At 30.6% G+C, this 21,375-nt stretch overlaps 1 protein-coding gene across 1 annotated transcript in view; it reads left to right on the top strand.

Moving 5' to 3' along the window:
• LOC107449716 (protein madd-4) overlaps nucleotides 1–16,583 on the top strand; it is a 121,265-nt gene extending 104,682 nt beyond the window's left edge. The window contains exons 14-19 of the mRNA XM_071185804.1: nucleotides 1,566–1,882; nucleotides 6,530–6,750; nucleotides 9,614–9,769; nucleotides 11,264–11,443; nucleotides 12,748–12,895; nucleotides 15,673–16,583. Coding sequence (XP_071041905.1) covers nucleotides 1,566–1,882; nucleotides 6,530–6,750; nucleotides 9,614–9,769; nucleotides 11,264–11,443; nucleotides 12,748–12,895; nucleotides 15,673–15,794 — 1,144 coding nt within the window. The 3' untranslated portion in view covers nucleotides 15,795–16,583. The remainder of the gene's footprint in view (nucleotides 1–1,565; nucleotides 1,883–6,529; nucleotides 6,751–9,613; nucleotides 9,770–11,263; nucleotides 11,444–12,747; nucleotides 12,896–15,672) is intronic.
• The last annotated feature ends 4,792 nt before the right edge of the window (nucleotides 16,584–21,375 follow it).

The following is a 21,375-nucleotide window of genomic DNA, read 5'->3' as shown; positions in this document are numbered from 1 at the left end:
AAACTGGTTTTTAGGAGTGTGTTTTGATGATCCTTGCTCAACCAACACTATAGCCAACTAACAACAGAGCCAAATACACTATTCATGTTTCACTTGGACTGCAAAGCCATCGATCATACTTCATAAAACAGTGCATTTACGACAATTTCAATAAAATTAATCTTTAAAAAATATTTTTAATATTTTTAAAACTTACGTTAATCTTTAAATCAGGTAAGATACGGAACTTTTCAACAAAAGAAAACGGAAAGTAAAATAGTAAGTCAGTGTCAAAACAAACTGTTAAATTCAACATATCCAACCTGCAAATCTCATCCTAGATGGCTTAACAGTAAGTCAGATCCAAAACCAGATAATTGCATATTTTTAGGACGGAAAGTCGGGACGGAAGAAAATGTAATACTAAGCAGTACAATAAGGACGATTAAAAAGTATTCGTTCGAGATCGTAAAGCAGAGTACTTGTAAATCGTGCATCACCAAAAAGAGGTATTCGCTCATTTTTTAAATGTGTGTGGAAAATATATTGCATTCAAACAAGGACAATTGACGACCTTAGGTAGCAAAAAAAAAAATTACGACAACTTTTTTTTTTTTTGCTATCAAAGGTCAAATATCTGTAAACAATAATCGAAGAATGAATAGAATGATATTTCGAAAAGCTGGAGAAATTACAACGAGCAGTTGCGAAAAACGTTCAGAAAAACTACTAAGTGGGGTATGGGAGACACTCAAGCATCTACGTAACATTCCAGATCTCTCCCCGGGGGATTTTTTTGATCTCTGAACTTTCGAAAAAATTTGGTTCTTCCTACCTAAGTTACAGGCAGTCCCGATCTTGTTCACACTTGAAAAGTAGGTTTACCAAACTGATGTATTCCAATTGGTAAAGCCTTAAGAAAATTTCCTAAATGATTATGATGATTTTGTGTTACTAACGTACCAAATCTGGATTGTACTGTTCAGCCTTCATTCACTTCTATTATCATAACTGCTGTTAGTTTGCAACTGTAACTCATGACAGTTAAGACAAGTTTAGCCTATCCAAAGCTAGCGCTGCCTATGCTTATTCTGCCATATAGCGCAAAACCTCAATATGGAGGAAAGCCACGGTTTTGTAAAAATAAAATGCGTTTGTGGTCTAATTTTTTAATGTTTAAAAAATTACTCATGAAAATTTGCATTGCGTCTCATAAAAGTTTGCGAAAACTGAGAATAAGGCAGAGATTTTGATAATTTTTATCTAGGGGGGAAAATGTCGCCAAATTGGTGATTTTTAAAAAAGTTTAATCACTTTATAAGTATTTAAGTTATTTGTTCAGTTCTAAAGACCCAGATAATTCTTCACGGCAAGATGACATATATAGTTTAACATCGTCGTATTGCTTCTAGTGTAAAGTCACTTAAACTGAAGCTTTTTTTCACCTTGTCCACAGAGCTTCGAAAAACCATGTTAAGACACAGAAAGTACACTTGTTTATTTTCAATGTGGATTACAGATACTCAAATATCTTGCTAGTAATGATAAGTATCCTCTTGATTTTAATATATTATTTCTAATTTCAGACGCGTGACTCTAAAAGCTTCAGGTCAAGCTATTCTTTTCAAAAGCGCAAACGCTAAGTTCCATTGTCCCATTGATCCACCACTCAACAACAGCAGGGTCCTTTGGTTCAAGGGCCATCTGCGCATACCACCATCTACTACAAGTGGATGGCCACGCGTTTCAGTGTCCAGCAAAGGGGCCTTGAGGATTCATAAAGTCAACTTTGCTGATGCTGGAACCTATACTTGTTTGGCCGGAGCTTTTCGGAGCGACGTGGTACTACGTGTGAAACCTTTACCAACAAGACAGCCAGATGCCGAATACTATTCAGATACAAGTAAGTTTGACCGATTATTTCAAAAATGTTTTACAATATTTTAATCTTCGACGAATCTCAATCTCTTTCTACAATGTCTCTGGCAATGCAATCTTAAGGAAACTTAATATTTTTCACACCAATTTTTTTTCTGGATTCCCTTTTAACTACCCAAGTCAAAATTTTCCAACAATAAAAACATAACTTGCTGGTTGACCAACATGAAGGCAAACAACATCTTCAAACTTATTTTGATGGTTGTTATTGGTTCAACTACAACGAACAAAACATGGCGGTTGAGCTATATATATAGTACTAAAACAACATGTTCCATCTTAATTTGATGATTGCTGTTGGTCCAGCAATACAAAGCATAACTTGATGGCTCAACCATTATAACAGCAAAACAATATCTTCCATCATATTTTAATGGTTGCTGTTGGTCCAACATTAATAAACACATCTTGTTACTGGACCATCAAAATAGCCATACAGCATCTTCCATCATATTTTGATGGTTGTTGTTTGTCCAATATTAAAATAACATAACTTGTTGGCTGACCATCATAATGGTAAAACAACATCTGCCATCAAAATATGAAGGCTTATGTTGGTCCATCAAAAATCAAACATTGCTTGATGGTTTATCATCATAACATAAAGCATCATTTTCCATTTTGTAATGATGGAAATTTGTTGAGCCATCAAAAACCATCAAAACTGAATGGAAATTGTTGTATGATGGTGACCATCAACATATGTTGAACCATCAAGAATCTTAATTAAACCATCATAATTCTTTGATGGTACCATCAAGACTTTTGTCTTGGGTAATCTTATTTTCAACACTTTAATCACGAAATATTACTCCAGAGCTCTGCTTTTTAATCGAACTCATAACCTCATGAATGTTAAGTGCAATTTCCTACAGTAACAAGCTAAACCCAAAATTAGGATAAGTCATACATAAGAAGTCATAAATTTTTTTTTATCCTATCTGCTATTATAGAATGCTTTTAATACAGTTCAAATAATTCGTTATTTTAAAAAGTAAATAACGAATAACACTGATGCAAAGCTTAAATGTACTACTTGGTTGTTTTAAGCAAGAACGGTACCTCCAATTAAAAGGCATCTTTCATGGGACACCAGAACAGCCTCTAAGTATATGCTGTCAGAAAAATAGAAATTATGACTTTGTTTAAATTTGCAGTCGTTGCATTTGTTTTCTAAAAGCATTCAACTCGAATTTTTATCAGATGTATATTTCTGAAAATATTCCACTGTTTTGATCTTTTTGATACATTCTGTTAGTCTTTGGTCTTTTCTTTTTAGTAGGGTGTAGATTTCAGAGATTTATAAACAATAAAAAGTGTAAATAAATGTATATTTATTTATGTCACATATACACTTAATGTAATGTGACAATTTTATTTCTAATTTTATTTAAGCCTTCAATTTTTTCTTTAAACGTTATTCCTCTTTTTTTATTTTAGCAATCTTTTTAACTTTCTTGGTGACCTTTCTCATGGTCGTTGCGGTCATCGCACTTCCTGTGGGGAAAGTCAACCAACCCCTCTATTCACGCCTTTCTTTTTCCTCTTTTAATTTTAGGGGGGCTAACTAGCCAATCCCTTTACTTTAAATTTCAAACTCTCCGCCTCTTTAAATTTAATTGGTCGTTATTTTTCTGGTCCTATACCAGTTAAGGAATTTTTAAGTCACTTTTTGGGATAGATGTTTTTTTCTTCTCTCTGGGTGCTTCTTTCTTGCATGTTCTTTTTTTTCCGAGATGCGGACTTCGGTCCGTATCGAGGGATTTCTTTTTTACATTTTTTTTAACCTTTATCTTAAATTAAATCCATAGCTGTAATCAATTTCTGAAAAATTTAAAATCAACAGTTTATACCTTTAATTTTTCTTTAACATTAAAAGTCCTCTCAAATTTAAGTTTTCTTTTCATATTTATTTTAACGATTAAATTACTCGTTCTTTTATATTTTACTTTTATGTATGACGCCTTCATTGTTTTAATTCTCTTATCACCCATTTCTAATAATCGCCATTCATGTGTAGTAAATGTAACGATCGATATTTGTTACTAAATAAAAATAATTTGTTAATAATTGAATGTGGTGCTGAAGTGCTTATTTCCCCGTCTTCCTTTGATGTCTGTTTGTTTAATATGTCCTCATGTATGGTGAGTACCCTTTTATTATTGTTTTGGGCATTGTATTCTTGATAATATTGGAAACATCAATTTACTCCATTTATCTTAAATACTTATATCTGGATATAGCATGACCTTGTTTCTTTATCTTTTTATCTTTAATTATTTTTAGTTTCACCCTTATTCTAAATTCGGTGATACCAATTTATCCAATTTGTTCAAACCTCACACTTTGTGACCCTTTGGACCTATTGGGTTATTGTTATCCCACATTAGCATTGTACTACCACTTTCCTTAACGATCACATCCCCTTTAATTTAATTTAATTACCTATATATACTTTCGGCCTTAATTTGTTTTATCACGACATTCCTATCATTTAACCTTTTTAATCATGACTATATCCAATTATTAGTACATATACCAAATATTCCAATCTATTAATTATAATACATAAACAAATTTACTTTATCTTATACGCACCAAATAATTATTTATCAACTCTTACAATTTAATATAATTATTTTCAATAATATTAATCAATCAGTAATCATATATTTTAGTTATGTTTTCCTTAATCTAAAGAAATTAACATATTTAAAAGGTAAAATAATTTGATGGCGCTTTTGAATGAATTAAGAGCTGCGTATTCGCTGGGTGAATGAACCGTTCTATCAAACTCGAGCAATAAGCAAGGAGGAAAAAAACAAACTATTCTACTTAACTTTTGATCTAATGAACTGATTTATATGTAATTCGGGGCAATATTTTAAATTAATCAATCAATATTTTGTTTCATTTTAAATTTGTTTAAATAAGAATATCTGACAAATAAATAGCTTTCTTTTTTAATGAAAAAAAATTTTTTGGACCGAAGATTCTTTCTCAAATATTAAGAATGTAATCTTGAAAATATGATCCCAGTATTTAAGTTGAGTGACTTGTCAAAACACTGGGGTTTATCTTACTTTTACACTTTGTGTTTTTCGTCATAATTCTGAAGCTAATTGTATGAATAAAAAGATGTCCACCCACATGCGTCACACGTTAAGGTAAACCACACGAAAACCATCCGCGATTGTCAGAACGATGCACGATGGTCAGAGGAACCTAACTCAGGAACCGTCTGCCGTTGTAGATATTTTGAGTCAGCACTGACTTCTTTTACTATCCACAAAAGCTATTTGAGAATTAAAAATTAGATTTCGCAAAAACACAGACTTAAGACTGCTTTGCTAATTTCTCTTTCAAGTCTATTAAGTTACTTTGCTAACTTCTAACTTCCCTTTTAAGTCTGTTAACACTTAATCCAATTAAGATTTTCAATCAAGCAATTAAGAAGGTAACTGTCAACGCAATTAAGACAAAATCGTCTTCTCTATAGTTTGTCATTTATTTGAGCACCTAGTACAGCAGGGTACTGAGAAAAACATAAAATATGGAGAAACCATTGAAAATAATAAAGACTAATAAAAAGAGAAGAGAAATTATTAAAATAAAATATTTTTAAGAACGCTTATAAAATTTTTTATTTATCTTTAAAAAAAAACTTTATTTAAAATTTGGAAAATAAAATAAAGAAAAGATATAATCTCTTCAGCAGCGATTACATCAGCAAAAAGAAGTGCTTTCTAATATTGTATCGATATAGCAAAAACAAAATATACCAATACAATAATATGAGGGGCACTCAAAAAAATTTAAAAGAAAATAGAACTTATTATTAAGTAAAAAATATATACGAAATAAAACATATCAAGCAAAAAAAGGAAAAGAAAATACAGAAAAAAACACGAAATTAAATCGTTTCGTTTTTTTTTTCTGTATTTTCTTTAAATTTTATTTTCTGTTTTTTGCTTAATATGTTTTATTTTGCATATACTTTTTGCTTAATGTGCTCTATTTCCGTTTCAATTTTTTGAGTGCTCCTAACACTATTGAACTGATATATATTTCTTTGGCTATAGTGACACAATATTAGAAAGCACTCTATTTTGCGGTTATAATCGCGTGAGCTGATGAAGAGATGATATCTTTTCTTTATTTTGTTTTCCGGATTTTTAATAAGATTTTTTTTAAATAAATAAAAAAAAATTAAATATTTTTCAAGATATTTTATTTTAATAATTTTTCAGTAGTCCTTATTATTTTTAATGTTTTCTCTATATTTTAACTTATGTTACGAGATCTATATACTATCAGCTTATGCGCAGTTAATAAAGCTTATTAATTTTTCTCCTCCTTTTTCTCTCTTTTCTTTTTATACTTTTTGTGTTTATTGTGCTACATTGTGTGCATATATATATATATATATATAAATACAAGAAAACACTAAGAAAGTTAAGTTAATATTTAAATTATTCTTCATGTTGTACCCGGTACGGAGAGCCTAAATCAGAGGGGAACTTCGGATCGACATCCTGCTACTCTGAAAGCAAAAGCGAAAGCAAACGATTTTTTGAATTGCATTCTATTCNATATATATTTGTATTTACAGGCTCAATATCGTCTTTCTCGTCAACCTCAACTCCTGATGAGGAAAATCAAAGCAAAAAACTAACAAATCGTTCTACACTGCCACAAGTTCGTCATTTTTTAGTAAATATGAGACATTTCGCTGAAGAGCGCTCTAAATCCGATCCAGTCATTTTAGGATATGAATGGGCTGTCGGCGATTGGTCAAAATGTTCACATACATGTGGAGAAGCAGGAATTCAGGTTTGCAATCACTTTAATTTTCTTTGCACGTCCATTATATTGAACAACTAGCCATACATACTATAAATCAGTGTCTCAGTGTAATATATGTTTCATATATACCTTTAATGAATCGGAACTATGATTGGAAACATGGTCAAACAATTTAAGATTATTTGTAAGATAAATTATTTAAATTTATTATTATTTTTAGTATTAGTTTTTACTACTGAAAGATGATACAAGAAAGATGATACTCTGTTTTATGCTCCAAAATAAGGAAAGAGAAGAGGACGAAACAGTTATCATCGAAATAAGAAAGCAACATTGCTGTCTTTTTTTTCTTCACTATCCACTCTATACCTCTTTTTATCACGAAACCCTTCAAAAGGAACCACCGATATCAATGAACTTGTTCTTTAGTTCTGGAAATACCCACGTCTGAAAATGTTCTAACGACTTTTTGCACACTGTAAAATATTTTAGTGTATATTGACACCGAAAATGGTGGCAACTACTTTACACCAAAGTAGTGTAGGGAAGCACCATGAATTCATTGTTCTTGGACTTCACTTCATGAACTGAATGTTCTTTTATAATACTTGGCGTAAAGCAGCTGCCGCCATTTTTTAGATTCAGTAAGATTAAAATTTTTATTTAAGATAAAATACACTTAAGAGTCAGCAAAGTTATATTTTTATGATATAAAGTTAGAAACAGTACTTTCGAATGTATCTGAAAATGAAATCAGTTTGTAAATCAAACATACGCGGTTTTCGGCTAGGATATCGAATTTCAACTGGGCTTATATAACAATAACGAAGCAGATAGAAATCGTACATTATAAAATCACTTAAAAAAGTTCACAGAGATTTAAAAATTAAACTACAATTATCCTCCTTGCTCAATTAAAAACATACATATATATGCTTACGGTAAGCTTTTGTTTCAGTAAATGTACAATAGAGTAAAATACAACAACTCGTACTGTATTGTAAACAAGTTACTGTACTGACCACATCCTAAGTGTCCAACATTGTTTTTTGAAAAGCATTTAATTCAAGTATGATGCGAACTTTTCACACTTGTTTTGTGTTAGATGTTTAGATTCAAGTTACACCATTTAAATTGTATACGAAAACTCAATTTGGTGTTTGGGTCGATTTGATAAAAATATTTAACTGAAATTCAAAAAAAAAAAAAAAGCATTCATAGTTCCAAAAGCATGACAAGTATTCAAAAAAATTTTTTTTTCACTTTTTGTTCTCTGAAAGACATCAAAACTGTTTCTCTATATAACACAAAAAAAAAATAATAAAAAAATACATTTCGAAAATCTTTTCTCACAGTAGTCAGTACATTCTTATTGGCTAGAAAACCACATGACATGTAAGGAAAGTCCAGATTTTATCTTGATTATTATCCAGATTATCTTGATTATTATCCAGATTATCTTGATTATTATTCCGAATTAAAGGCTTAAAACTTTAAAAAAAAATGTTCTTTATTATAAAATAATCCCATCACATTACCTTATTACGCAACGTTTTATGATAAACATATTTGAAACTGTATCTACCTTGCTATCCATCTTACAATTATTTTTTATTTTTTATTTTTTTATTTTATTTCATTTGTTTCTTGTATAATAACAATAAAACATTTTGAAGCTTATGAAGATGTTACGGTGAAACACCGAAATCTGGAGAATGTCGACATTCACAGGTGAATGTCAACATTCACGTAGTCGCTTGGTGTATGTCCGAAATATTTGCTAATTTCCCTTATTTCTGACTCTCACCGGTGAATGTCAACAATCACATAGTCGCTTTGGTGAATATCCGAAATATTTGTTATATCCAATTTTATATTAATTTATTCGTTAATAATATTATATTTATTTGATATATTTATATTTATTCTATATTTTAATACTTACTGACGATTGATTAGAAGAAACATCAGTGTTTGGAGTATCGGGAAAATATATACCGAGCANTCATATCAAATCGAATGTAATAAATATTTCGGACATTCACCAAAGCATATCTGTGATTGTCGACATACACCGGTGAGGGTCCGAATGTACAAGAATGTAATGAAATATTCGATCTTTCACCGACGTATTTGGTGTTTGTCGACATTCACCGGTGAAAGTCAACAACCACAGATTTCGGTCTTTCGCCGTGACAAAGACACAATAAAGCATTAATTGATGCAAACTAGCGACTAACAGCCCGTGTGATCGCTGACACATTAAACTTATTGAATTCGACCGCCCATGATCTTTAAGCCTAAGGTTTAATCTTAAACCTCGACCCCTTAATGTTCTTACAGAAAGAAATTCCTGCCGTCGTGTTGACGTCCGTGATTTGCTTCTCATACGTCAAGAAAATTATCTATTTTTGAAGCACATCGTCACTGGGGACGAGAAATGGATTGTCTTCAACAATATTGAGGTCTTTAGAAAAAAATTTCGACAGTGAAGGCTTTATTCAAATAATAAGGAGGTAAAATATCATCTAAATCAGTTTTTTTGTCGCAAAAAAAACAAAATTTTATGCTCGTCGAATCACGCTACTGCCAGAAAGATAGCAATATGTGATTCAAAAAATACTAATTCACTATTAAAAAAAAAACCTTTTCATTTTCATAAAAAAAAGGACTTGAAATTATTTTCCGAACAACTTTATATATCCCATTAATTGTTTCTACGATGAAGATTCGGGACTCGCTTAGAAATGGTTTTAAGTAACTCTTACAACTGTCTCAAAATAAAGTAAATGCTGCATTGAAATGCTGACTTACTATCCACTTCCAGCTTCATTTCAATTGTTTCCTAAAATCATATTAAAAAAACGCTTTTTTTTTCTTACATAAATAGGTCCGCACATCTGAATGTCGGGTTAAAGTCATGAACAACACAGCACGAACTGTACTGAAAGGGTTGTGTCTAGAAGGTGGCCTACCTGAGCCTGCAACTATTCGCTATTGTCAATTAGAACCTTGTCCAGAATGGATCACAGGGAATTGGTCAGAGGTAATCAACTACTAGACCCTTTGCTTCTTTCAACGGTTATAAAAATGGTTTAACAACTTAAAAGTTTTAAAGATAAAGCTCCATATTTACACCGTTATACCTCTGAATAATGCAGTCACTTGCAATGTTATGATGTGATAGCATTCAATAGGTGGTGGTTGATAATGAGAGGTGGAAAGAGGTAGTCTTATTTGGATTATTCAATCCCTCATTTTAGATACTTTTATAGTTAGGGAATTTTGATATGTCTATTCTAAGAACTTATTTTCTGAAGAGCCATAACGTTTTTGATGCTTTTAGAAAAGTTCTTCCGTTAATCATGATTTTATTATTTTAAAATCAGATTATTAATGTTGCAGAAAGACAAATTTGCGCATTAGTCATAATTTATTTATTGTTATACCAGATTTACCACTTTTTACCCTTATCGATGATGTTTATTAGCAGTGATAGTGAATCTCAATAAACAATACTACATACTTACATTTTTATGGTGATGAATTCGAGGGTCATTTGTTGATTTATTATATTAAGCAAATGCAAAAGCAAATCTTACTTGAACTTGAGTAATTTCATAATTATTGATTCGTCTCTTTCATGTGATTTGAATCAATTCCAATCAACAGCATTAATTATATCATGAAAAATTTAAATGATGAATTGAGGGATCATCCCTTAAAATTACTACTTTATCCTTCTTTAAAATTCTTTGACTACAAACATCTTATACTCAATTACAAATTTTAATTATGTTACATATTGGAATGAGGGAATATTAATTAATTAGTAATGCTTATATTTCTAATGCAGCAATACTATAAAATTTTTAATTTTTCTGCATTGATTTGAAATTATTATGAGTTGTTCCATATTAATAAAATTATACTGGAAACTATTTTAAAACTATCTGTTCTAACCAAAAAATTTCTGAAATTAAAAATAGCACTCTTTTTATATTCTTTGAAATAAATTTTTATTTTTTACATTTAAGTAGAGAAGAAAATGTTTTTAGCTTGCAATTTTAAAAAGTAGTCTGGTGTATGTATGTTGTTACAAAAAAAAATGTCTTGTGTGTGAGTGTAAGATTTTTATTTTGATTTATTATTTTTTTTCAGCTGCTTTGATTTTTTTTCATTGGCCCACTAAGTATTGCACTGCGTTATTTGTAAAATATTAAAATTAAAATTTAGGCTTAATTCATAACTTTTTCGCGGTTTGATAACTACGAAATATTCTCGACTATAACAATGCTTGCGCATGTAAACATGCGGGACGTCACATGTCTAGAGATCTGCAAACACCGTTTCACATCATAGTAGCCAAAATTGCTTAATTATTCATGCATTCATAGCATTAGCGGTACGATAGTGTTCCACTCTAGATTATAGCCTAAGCTATGTTAAGTTTTTACAGTTGAACAAAGTTTAATTGGATGTAAAAACATAATATTTATATGTTAATAAAAAAACGACTATATTGTAAATGTATTTTTAGTGCAGTACAAAAAATTGCTTGTCCTGGAATACAGCTTATCAGAAAAGAAGCGTTTTATGCGCCGTTGCAAGCAGAACAGTTACTCCGAGTCATTGCGACAACAGAAAACGACCACGCAGGAAAAGAGAATGCTTTAACACCAATTGCAAGGGATACTGGAAAGCTGGGCATTGGTCTGAGGTAACAAAATACTGCAATATTACAAACAGCATTTACCTAAAACATACATAAATATTTTCTAGTAAGAAAATTCTATACTAGTGAGATCAGAGCCTTGGTGACTCAGCGGATATAGCGTTCGCTTCCCAATGAGGTGAACCGGGTTCGAATCCCAGCGATGGCTGGTCCATACGAATTCCGCACCAAGCTTGCACCGACCACAGTGCTGACGTAAAGTATCCTCAGTGGTAGATCATGAGTTAGAGCCCCTTTGCAGTCAGGCTAACAGTGGGAGGTTTTCCTCTCAATGAAACACAAATGCGGGTCCATCAAAAAGTCTTCAATGAAGACAAATTTATCCCAATATTTGATCTAAGAGTTCCCTTGTCTTCTGGATTGGATTCAAAATTAAAAAGCTTCGAAATTGAACATGTCGGTTGTTTAACGACGGCTGTAAAATCAATTTTAAAAGATTTAGGGTTTCGATGCATCGCATCTCGAGTTGTTTCAAAAACTTTGAATTTATTACAAAAAAAAAAACGAGTTCAAATAGCACGAGAGATTTTTTCATTCGACAATTATTTTAAAAAAACACATTATTACCAGCAATGAAACCAGGATCTTAGCTTTGGTTACGGGAACAACTTAACAGACAATCAAATAGCTCTTAAAAAGGGGGGGGGAATAAAAATTAAAAAAGACCGAAAATACTACATCAAAGTCACTCAAAAATCAAAGTAATATTTATTGTTTTCTTTAATTGTCGCAGTATTGTGTACCTACTCACTGGTCAGAATGGTTAAAGAAGATTCTATTTGAATGTTTTGTGAAGTTAGTGTGAAGCAATTCGTCGAAAGTTCTGTTTCCTCTTGAGTTTCGCATCGCGCCTTCCTACACCCTGCACTGAAGTTATTTATTATTCGTTCAATTTTTGGTAAAACATTCAACACTCACGTCCCTACAAGCACCGTGTTCTTCAGATATGGCTCTGTTTGAGCTTTTCTTACTCTCGAAATTGAAATTTCCTATTAACGGTATCCGTTTGAGTCCATTGATTCGATTAATAAAAGAAAATTCGCGACGAACATTGAATGGCATTCTCAAAAACGATTTTTTAAAGTCATGTTTTGGTACATATAAAGAAATGAAGTAAGGAGAGTATTTTGTAAAATTTTGACTAACTGATATATTTTGTTTCACCATTCCAAGTAATTTTTTATCTCAATAGTACATTATTGAGCTTAAAAAGGTTAGTTAATTATTTAACTAGGGTTTATCTGATGAAATAAAATTGTTATAGAAATACAAAACTATTTTTTTTACAGTGTACAGCCACGTGCGGAAATAAAGGCTTTCGAAGTAGAAGGGTTCAGTGCTTGTGGCACAATACTCAGGAAGCTGCTCCTAGTAATGCTTGCAAAGGACCGCCTCCTCTTTCTTCTTCCATTTGTGGTCGAACACCATGCACCGATGGTAAGACATTCTCATTCAACAATTTGTCTTAATGAACTAATAATTACTCGCCAAAATTTCTCTAAAATAAGTTTAGACTAATAAAAATAACCTAAGAGTTACTGGTACAAATATCTTGGAGACGGCAGCTACAACAGTTGTACCCTAAGGCATTTTTTTAAAGTATTTAAAAAAAGTATTAATTTGTGATGCCATATTTGTTTTATCTAAAATATACATATCTCTTTCAACACAACATCACACGTCTCTCATATATTAAATACTCTTATAACAAAACAAAAAAAGAGACAGTTAGGCTTGTTGTACCAGCTGTCTCCCAAAGGTTAGCTTCAATAGACTTAGATATAATCAAATATTTAAGCAGAAATGTAACTACAATTGAAACGTATTTGGTTCCATTCGGTATGTGCAATATTAATAGCATTCCCGCAACAGCCCGTTGTGGGCCTTCACAATTTCGTGACTAACGGCATGATTTTGGTAAAGTTTTCAACACTGCGCAGAATGCCTGTTTAACTCCCCAGACATGCTAGTAACCATCGATTTAAAGCTGGGTGAGCTTTAAGTAACCACTGTGAGGATTGAATCCTAGTCCTTAATCATGATAGCTCAATACTTTAACTATAGTCAGTCATACGTAAAAATTCCCTAGTAAGATTGTAACCTGTAACTCGGGTCGTCATAGGATCAATATTCGAGAATCTTGGCTAAATATGGGTTAAAAGGCCATTATCAATCTATATTTGGCAATATTTCTAGATGGCTTTAAAACTGAAAATTTCCTGTAATCATGACTCAGCCTATATAGGTCCTATATTTAATAGAATGAGCCTCTAGGTGTAATGGGGCAAAATCTGGACATCGTAATATTAGTAATGTTCGTGTAAAACCTATATTCATATCCGATCCGAACTCTAAATAATGATAGGAAATGTGATATTTAGTTATAAATACGAAGCTTAGAAGAGAGTAAACTTATAAAATACGATAAAAATATTCAAAATTAATTTTAATTAATTAAAGTTAATTATTTTTTATTGTTTTCAATCATTGCATGAAATAATTATGCATTTTAATTTTCAGCATATTTTAGATATAGTTGGATACTTTTTTAGTGTATTTCATGAAACAAAATTCATAGGATTCGAAAAATAAGACATTATATTAGGGAGACCGGAAAGTAGTGTCGTTTCGGCGCATTATCAAGATTTTATTTTTAAACAATAATGTATTCGCCCTCGTTAATAACAACCTTTCAATGCCGAATCGAAAATGAATCAAAATGGATAAAAATAAAAGAATTGGTTTTTAAGACAAACGAATATTTAATGCTCCGAAACGACATTACTTTCCGGTCCCCCTAATATATGTTTAAAGGATACTAGAATCGGATTTCTAAACTTTCTCGTAATTTTTAATTGTAATTAAAAACTGCGATCAACGAGAATAAAACTAATTATATTTTTACAAAGACAATCGCTTTGTAAAGGCATATGAACAGAAAGATTTTTTTTTTTTAAATGATACAAATCTTGTCTAATATATCGGACGCTGGATCTCTTCAGGATATTGAGCCAATTTTGAATGATTCAGGACAAAGATAAAAATGTTGATCATTATAAATGAAAGAACATAGGTATTGCTTGTCCCCAATGTCAAACGTAGTTCTGTGACCTACACTGGTGGACAAAATTAAGAGATGGAAAGCATACCCGCACACCGCTCCATGTGTTTGACAATGGTTCCGTGAATGCCGAGAGGTACAGGCAAGAGGTCGTCCTAGAGCCATATGTGCGTCTTCTCAGGGGCGCTGTTGGCCCTGAGTTCATTTTTATGGACGACAATGCGCGACCACATAGGGCTCTCATGGTTGATGAGTATCTGGAAAGCGAGGATATTCAGCGAATGGATTGGCCAGCCAAATCCCCTGACCTGAATCCTATTGAACATGCTTGGGATGCTCTTGGGAGAGCTATTGCGATGCGCCAACCTCCCCCCAGAACCATTCTGGAGTTAAAAATTGCTCTGGTGGAAGAATGGGAGGGTCTTCCACAAGTCCTCCTTAACTCCCTTATTAACAGTATGCATACTCGTTGTGCATGCTGTATGTCTGTCGGGGGTGACCATACACCATACCAAAAGCAACCGTAACCCTGGATGTATTCTTTGTGATGTCTTTCTCTGAATTGTTCTATCTGTATTTTCTACTTGACAATGACTTATAAGCCTATATATTGAGCACACAAGTCAGCAAATGTATGTAATTTCAATAAATCAACCAAAGGCAACACACACTGTACAAGGCTCACTTTTATTGTCATCTTTTATCCTTAAGTTCAGACTACATTGGATTTATTGGCAATAGGTCTTGCCAGTGAATGGCACTTTCATTTTTGTTTTGCATACTTTTTTATCACGGAATAAGCTATATCCATACCAAATTTCATTTATTTATATTCAGTATTTTTTGAGATATTTGGGAAAATGTCTTCCATCTCTTAATTTTGTCCACCAGTTTACATGAAAAAGACATTAACGTAAGACTAATGTTCTTTGTAAAATTTATTTTAAATCTGAAATAAAATCAAAACAATGAAAGAGGTCTCTTCCATTAAAAACTTTGCTTTATGAACTTTTTGTTCTTTTAAGACTCCAATTTATAAACTAGGTATCAACAAAAGGTTTAAGTAGCCTTAAGGTCTAAGTACTATCTGTAGCCTTTTCATGGCCCGTGATTTAGAAGAATTGAAACAAAGTATTGTATGTTATTTTTACAGCATCAGAAGAAGAAGACTGCTATGATCAGTCGACATACTGCCATGTGGTCAAAGTCATGAAGTTATGTGATGCTAGTCACTTTAGGTTGCAATGTTGTGCATCATGTGGACTGAAAAAATGAATAGCAAGTTTATGTCCTACAGCAATTCTCACTGCCTATAAAGATAGCTGTAAAGCATGAAATAACTATGCATAAGATCTATGCATGAAATATCTATGCATTGATCAAAGTATCTTAGAAAAAATAAAGGAAAATAATATCCCTATCAATTATTTCGATTAAAAAAAAAAACTAATATTAAATACAAGGTGCTTGAATTAAATTTCACGGCTGTGAAACTCCATTCACTTGGAGGGATTTGACTGGAAAAAAGCAGAGTCTTTAACAAAATAATCATTCGCATGAACAACCAGGCTTAAAGATGCGTCAGTTGGAAAATAGAAACTGATCTTTTAATCCTTAGACCTTAGTCAGTCATCGATCAAGGCGATTTCGAAGGAGTTAAAACTGAATATCTATTATTCTGATTTTATTTATTAAAAAAAATTAAATCATTAACTTTGGCTTAAGAATTAGAATCTCGAGTTTACAAATGATTAATTGATGTAAGGCTACAACCTCATAGAACTACAAAATCAAGGGCAGATGTTTTAAAAACCAAGATAAAAAACGTGATATTTATTACTTCGCAAAATTAAAAATATATATACATATATTACGTGATATTTATTACTTAATGTGTTCTATTCTGTTTTGTTTCAAAATTTCTTTTTATTGCTTCTCACACTATTGTATTGATATATTTCGCTATGGCTATGTTGATACAATGTTAGAAAGCACTCATTTTTGCGGATATAATCGTGTGAGCTGATGAAGAAATTATATCTCTTTTTTTTAGTATATATATTTTTAAATAATGTTTTTCTTCTCTTTTTTCATTAGTCTGTAATTTTTTTAATGTTTCCCCTACATTTTCCACTTCATTGTCAAAAGTTCAGACTCACTCTTGAATTTTTAAAAATGAACAAATAACAAGGTTTTTAAACTGAAAATCACAACAAATTAACTTCATTTTGATAATTATAGGTACACTTATGCGGTAAGAACTATAAATTTATGTATAGCTTATGACTTTCGTCTAATCTTGTAGTCTTCGAAAGATCCTCCTTTAGCCTAAGTCACAGCAGCGGATATTGTCGGCATTATTTCTATTAGTTTTTGCAATGTTCTAATTGAGATCTGGTTCCAGCAACTAAGTAGATTCCCAAAGTTTGTTTTGATTGATACATCGCATTTTTCTAACATTTCTATCGAGTTAATCCCACGATAGCTCAATATAATTAATATCTTGGGATTGAGGGGGCCCATCCATGTATATCAGTACTTTTTTTTCTTTTCTTTTGATGCAATGTAGTTTCTACACAATTTCGATTAATGTTTCGGATCGTTATCTTGCTGAAAAACAAATCCTTGACCAACCATGTCCAGATGCAAAAGCGTAACGCTGCAATATTCTGTGACATTTTTTATCCATAATTCCCTCTATTCTTTCAAGATCTCCAACTTTGTCACTGGCAAAACATCCTCAAACCATGACTGAACCTCCACCATGCTTCAGAGTTGGTAGTAAACATTGATTTGTCATACGTTCACCAATTAAATGACGAACATACTGCCCTCGTTTGCTTCCAAACAACTAAACTTTTGACTTGTCAGTAAACGAAACATTTGACTACTGTTCTAAAGACCAGTTAACATGTTTTTTGCTCATTTAAGTATGTTCTGTTTTTTCAAAAGAGGTTTTCTAGCAGCTATACAACCTTTTAAATCATAGTCACGAGGTCGACGTTGTACAATGGCTACTGACTAAGTTTTCTGCCTAGTAGCATCCAATTCCTCACGGATTTCTAGTGTTGTTTGAGTCCGCTGCCGCTTACTTTAAATTCAGATAAACTTATTCTAACGTTTGGACGTTATTCTAGGTCTCCCTGATCGTTGGAGGCTCTTATTTTGGCCAGTTTTTTTCTTTGTTTGCAAAGTTCTGACAAGAGTGGTCTAGGAAACATTAGTTTTAGAGGCAATTTATCTACTTGAATAGCCTTTTCCATGAACTGCAATAATATTTGCACGTGTTTTGACTCTTGTTTTTGGTTTTTGATCCACAATACTGTAAAAAATTGCATAAAATAATGTTAACTTTTGTTTTTAATATATACCAGTTATTCTGTCAAATGAAGGCTATTATATCAATATTTTAAATGTGTTATGTACATGAACTTATATCATAATGAACCTTGCAAAATATTAAAAGAAAATTGCTTATAAACAAAAAATTAATAAATTTTTTTAAATAAATAATTTTTTTTTTTTAGAATAGGTATTTACATGTACTTTCGTTCATTCCGCATTCAACTACAGAATAGATACAAAATGAAAAAAATAATGAACAGTTTTAAAGGAAACAGCGTTTTACGAAGTTTGTTGATGTTTATGTTTGATAAATTATATGTTTAGGTCAGAAATATTTAACTATTTTTGAAAGTTTTNATAAAGCAAAATAATATAATCGTTATGCTTTGGAAACTAAGCCAGGATGAGACAAAAATGCAATCAAAATCAGTTGTATCACTGTTGAGAAAAGCGAAATGAAATTAAGAAAACAGTTTGATTAGCTGATGAAATTGAGAAGTGTTTCTAAAAACCGTTTTTCAACTCTTTTATGTTTCCTTCAGTAATCAAACAGGTACAATATTTAGATTTCCACATTTTTTTTTAAAAAAAGAAACCACTGCCTGTTATTTAAATGATGTTAAGTATTAATGGATGATTCAGGGCGGTGTGTAAATAAATGGGGCCTGATTATCCCAAATGTCTTACAATGCAAAAATATACCAAAGTTAAATTCAACCAATCAAATACATAAGAGAAAACGAAGAAGATGCTTCCAATATTTCTGCGTTTAAGGTTCAACACAGTAGAAGCTAGTAAAAAAAGGATAAATTTTTTTAATGAATTTTGCAACAATTGTGATAAACTTAACACACATTTTCTTTATCTTATTGTAAATATTTTAATCTTTATTTTATCAAGTTAAAAATGCAAAAATTTTAAAAATTAGCTCTTATAACTTATGTAATGTTTATAATGTATTTTTTAAATTATCCATAACTTGCTGTATTCGTAAATTATAAAAAAATTACCCAAATTTGATTCCATTTTGAATTTTCTTAACCTCATGAATGTAGTTTTCCTTGCATGTAGTATTTTTTTTTTTTTTTTTTTTTAATTTCTTAAAAAAATGGTAGTGTTTTTAAATTTTTTTAAGAAATGACTTATAATATGTTACATTTTCAAAGATTACTCAAAACCAGTAAACCCAATTAAAAAATCCTTACGTGCAATGAAAACTATATTTATATTAATATTGTGCAAAACTTGAATTAAATCCATTGAAAATTATACTAGTTAGACATACAGCAAGTAAGAAAAACATAGTTCAGAGTAATTTGAATTTTTTGTGATCAATAATCCATTTAAATTTATAAAATGCTGCCATTAACTATAATACATCAATACCAGGTCCAAAAGAAGCTTTTTCTCTATCATTTTCAGCAGTCTTTAAATGCTAGTTTAGTCCTTTTTCTCGTGGACTTACTGTCATGTGACACCATATGCCTTTAGATTAGCAGTCAAAATTCTGCGGCTATCTTCCTTTTGAACATATTCCTTGGCTGCTGGGCCTATATTTATTTCGAATTGTTCTAAAACTGTCAATAACCCATTGCAAATTTCATTAAAAATTATTACAGTTAAATAAGTTGCAATTTCAACTATTTATATTGAAAATACCTTAAATTCTTTTTCTTACATAACTTAAACAATTTTTTTCAATACAATAGTTAAAATAGTTGCATCTTACCAAAATGCTTTGACAAGAGTTAGCAAATCAATACATCAACTGAGTTCATTTGTTTTTGCATTTCACAACATGTTATCGAGCACCACTCTCAACCTATTATGCTGTAACTTTTTATTTTTATGAAAATCATTTTAATATTTTGGTAAAATCATCTTAAAAGGTTAAACTGTGAAAAAATTCAATAATTTTTTCTTTTGAAATTTTTACTGTGTTGTTCCTCTTAAAGCAACATTTAGTTGTTACAGATGTGACAACAAAGTATATTAAGTTTTAAGACTACAAATTGTAATTCAAAAGTTTTGATTACTATTTTTTCAAAATTAAAGTAAATCACAAAACTAGAATTGATACTCGGCTCCAATAGCACATCCGTAACAATAGCTAATAAAGTATTTGCATTTTACCTGTGATAACAAAGACAATCCCCCCAATCAACAAAACTTTTTCATTCGCATACTTAATTTGTTTATCTACAACATTCAAGCATTCTATAACTTTACACAAATATTTAAATCTGTAAACTGCATGTACAGACTTGCAATTTAATTACTGCACCTTGTAATGTTTAAAATTTTCATTCAACTACTCAAAATTTTTACATCTGTCTTTGCTTGTCTTTTTTCCCAACAGACTAATATCTATATTGTATGTTTAGAATTGAAGATATGATATATGATATTTGATGTTACTGATATGAAAAGAATCAGAATAAAACAATTGTAAAGTTTTGGTAATATAATGTCTTTGGAGTTAAGAGAGAATTCATTAAACGTGAAAAATAATTTTCAAAGTGTTAAAAACAGAGTATGATTAAGTGGAGAAAACACTCTTCAAGTAAGATATTAAAGTAATATTTTTCTAATCTCTCTCAAATTACTGACAATACTGATTCTGATTCAATATTAATTCTTCTAACATATATTTTAACTTTTAAAGTTTAATATAGAATAGTTATTCATCTCAAGCTTTCAAATTATTACATTCTGAAACATTTTATTGTGATATTTTATGATTTTCAATTAAATTGCTTATACTCACTTCTAAATATGTATATCATGTTCCCAAATAAAAATTATGTTATACAATTTTAATGACATTTCATTTTTTTAATAAAGTTACTACATTGAACAATAATCTTTTGACTTTTACCCTTTCTTACTCATAATTATTTAAGAATAATAAAAATAAAGTAATACTAATAGTGCTACTTTTCTTTATTTTAATTGGATTAACTAGACAATGTATCTTTTTTAATCTCTATTTTATTAATATAAATAATATAACCTCTAGTAAGTGGTACAACTACTAAATTAAAGAAAACTGATTAGTTTTAATTGTGACACATCGTTGCAGTTTTCCTTATACAAAAGTTTATTATTTTTTAATTGAACTGTCTACTTATTATTTTTTAAAAAAATAATAATAAGTTAAAATAAAATACTCTGCAACGTAATACACAGTACTAAATAAAAGTAATATTATTATTAAAATAAAAAAAATCACATCAGAAACAATCTGTTACTAATTATAGTGAAAAACTTTAATGTATTTTGACTTAGATAAATGTACAGTAAAATAATAATAAATGAAACTCCTATACAAATTTTCAAATGAATGCATACAATCACATAAAATAATTCAAACAATAAATGAAAAACAAAATGAAATAAAAAAGAGGATAAAATCTATATTAATGCAACAAAATAGCTAAAAAAATAAATATGCCACCCATATTAAAACAAAATTAAGTAAACATAGTGGNAAAAAAAAAAAAAAAAAAAA

The sequence above is a fragment of the Parasteatoda tepidariorum genome, chromosome 9, assembly GCF_043381705.1.
Source record: "Parasteatoda tepidariorum isolate YZ-2023 chromosome 9, CAS_Ptep_4.0, whole genome shotgun sequence".
NCBI lineage: Eukaryota > Metazoa > Arthropoda > Arachnida > Araneae > Theridiidae > Parasteatoda > Parasteatoda tepidariorum.
The sequence above is the reverse complement of the archived record's forward strand: the minus strand, read 5'-3'. Positions and strand labels throughout refer to the sequence as shown.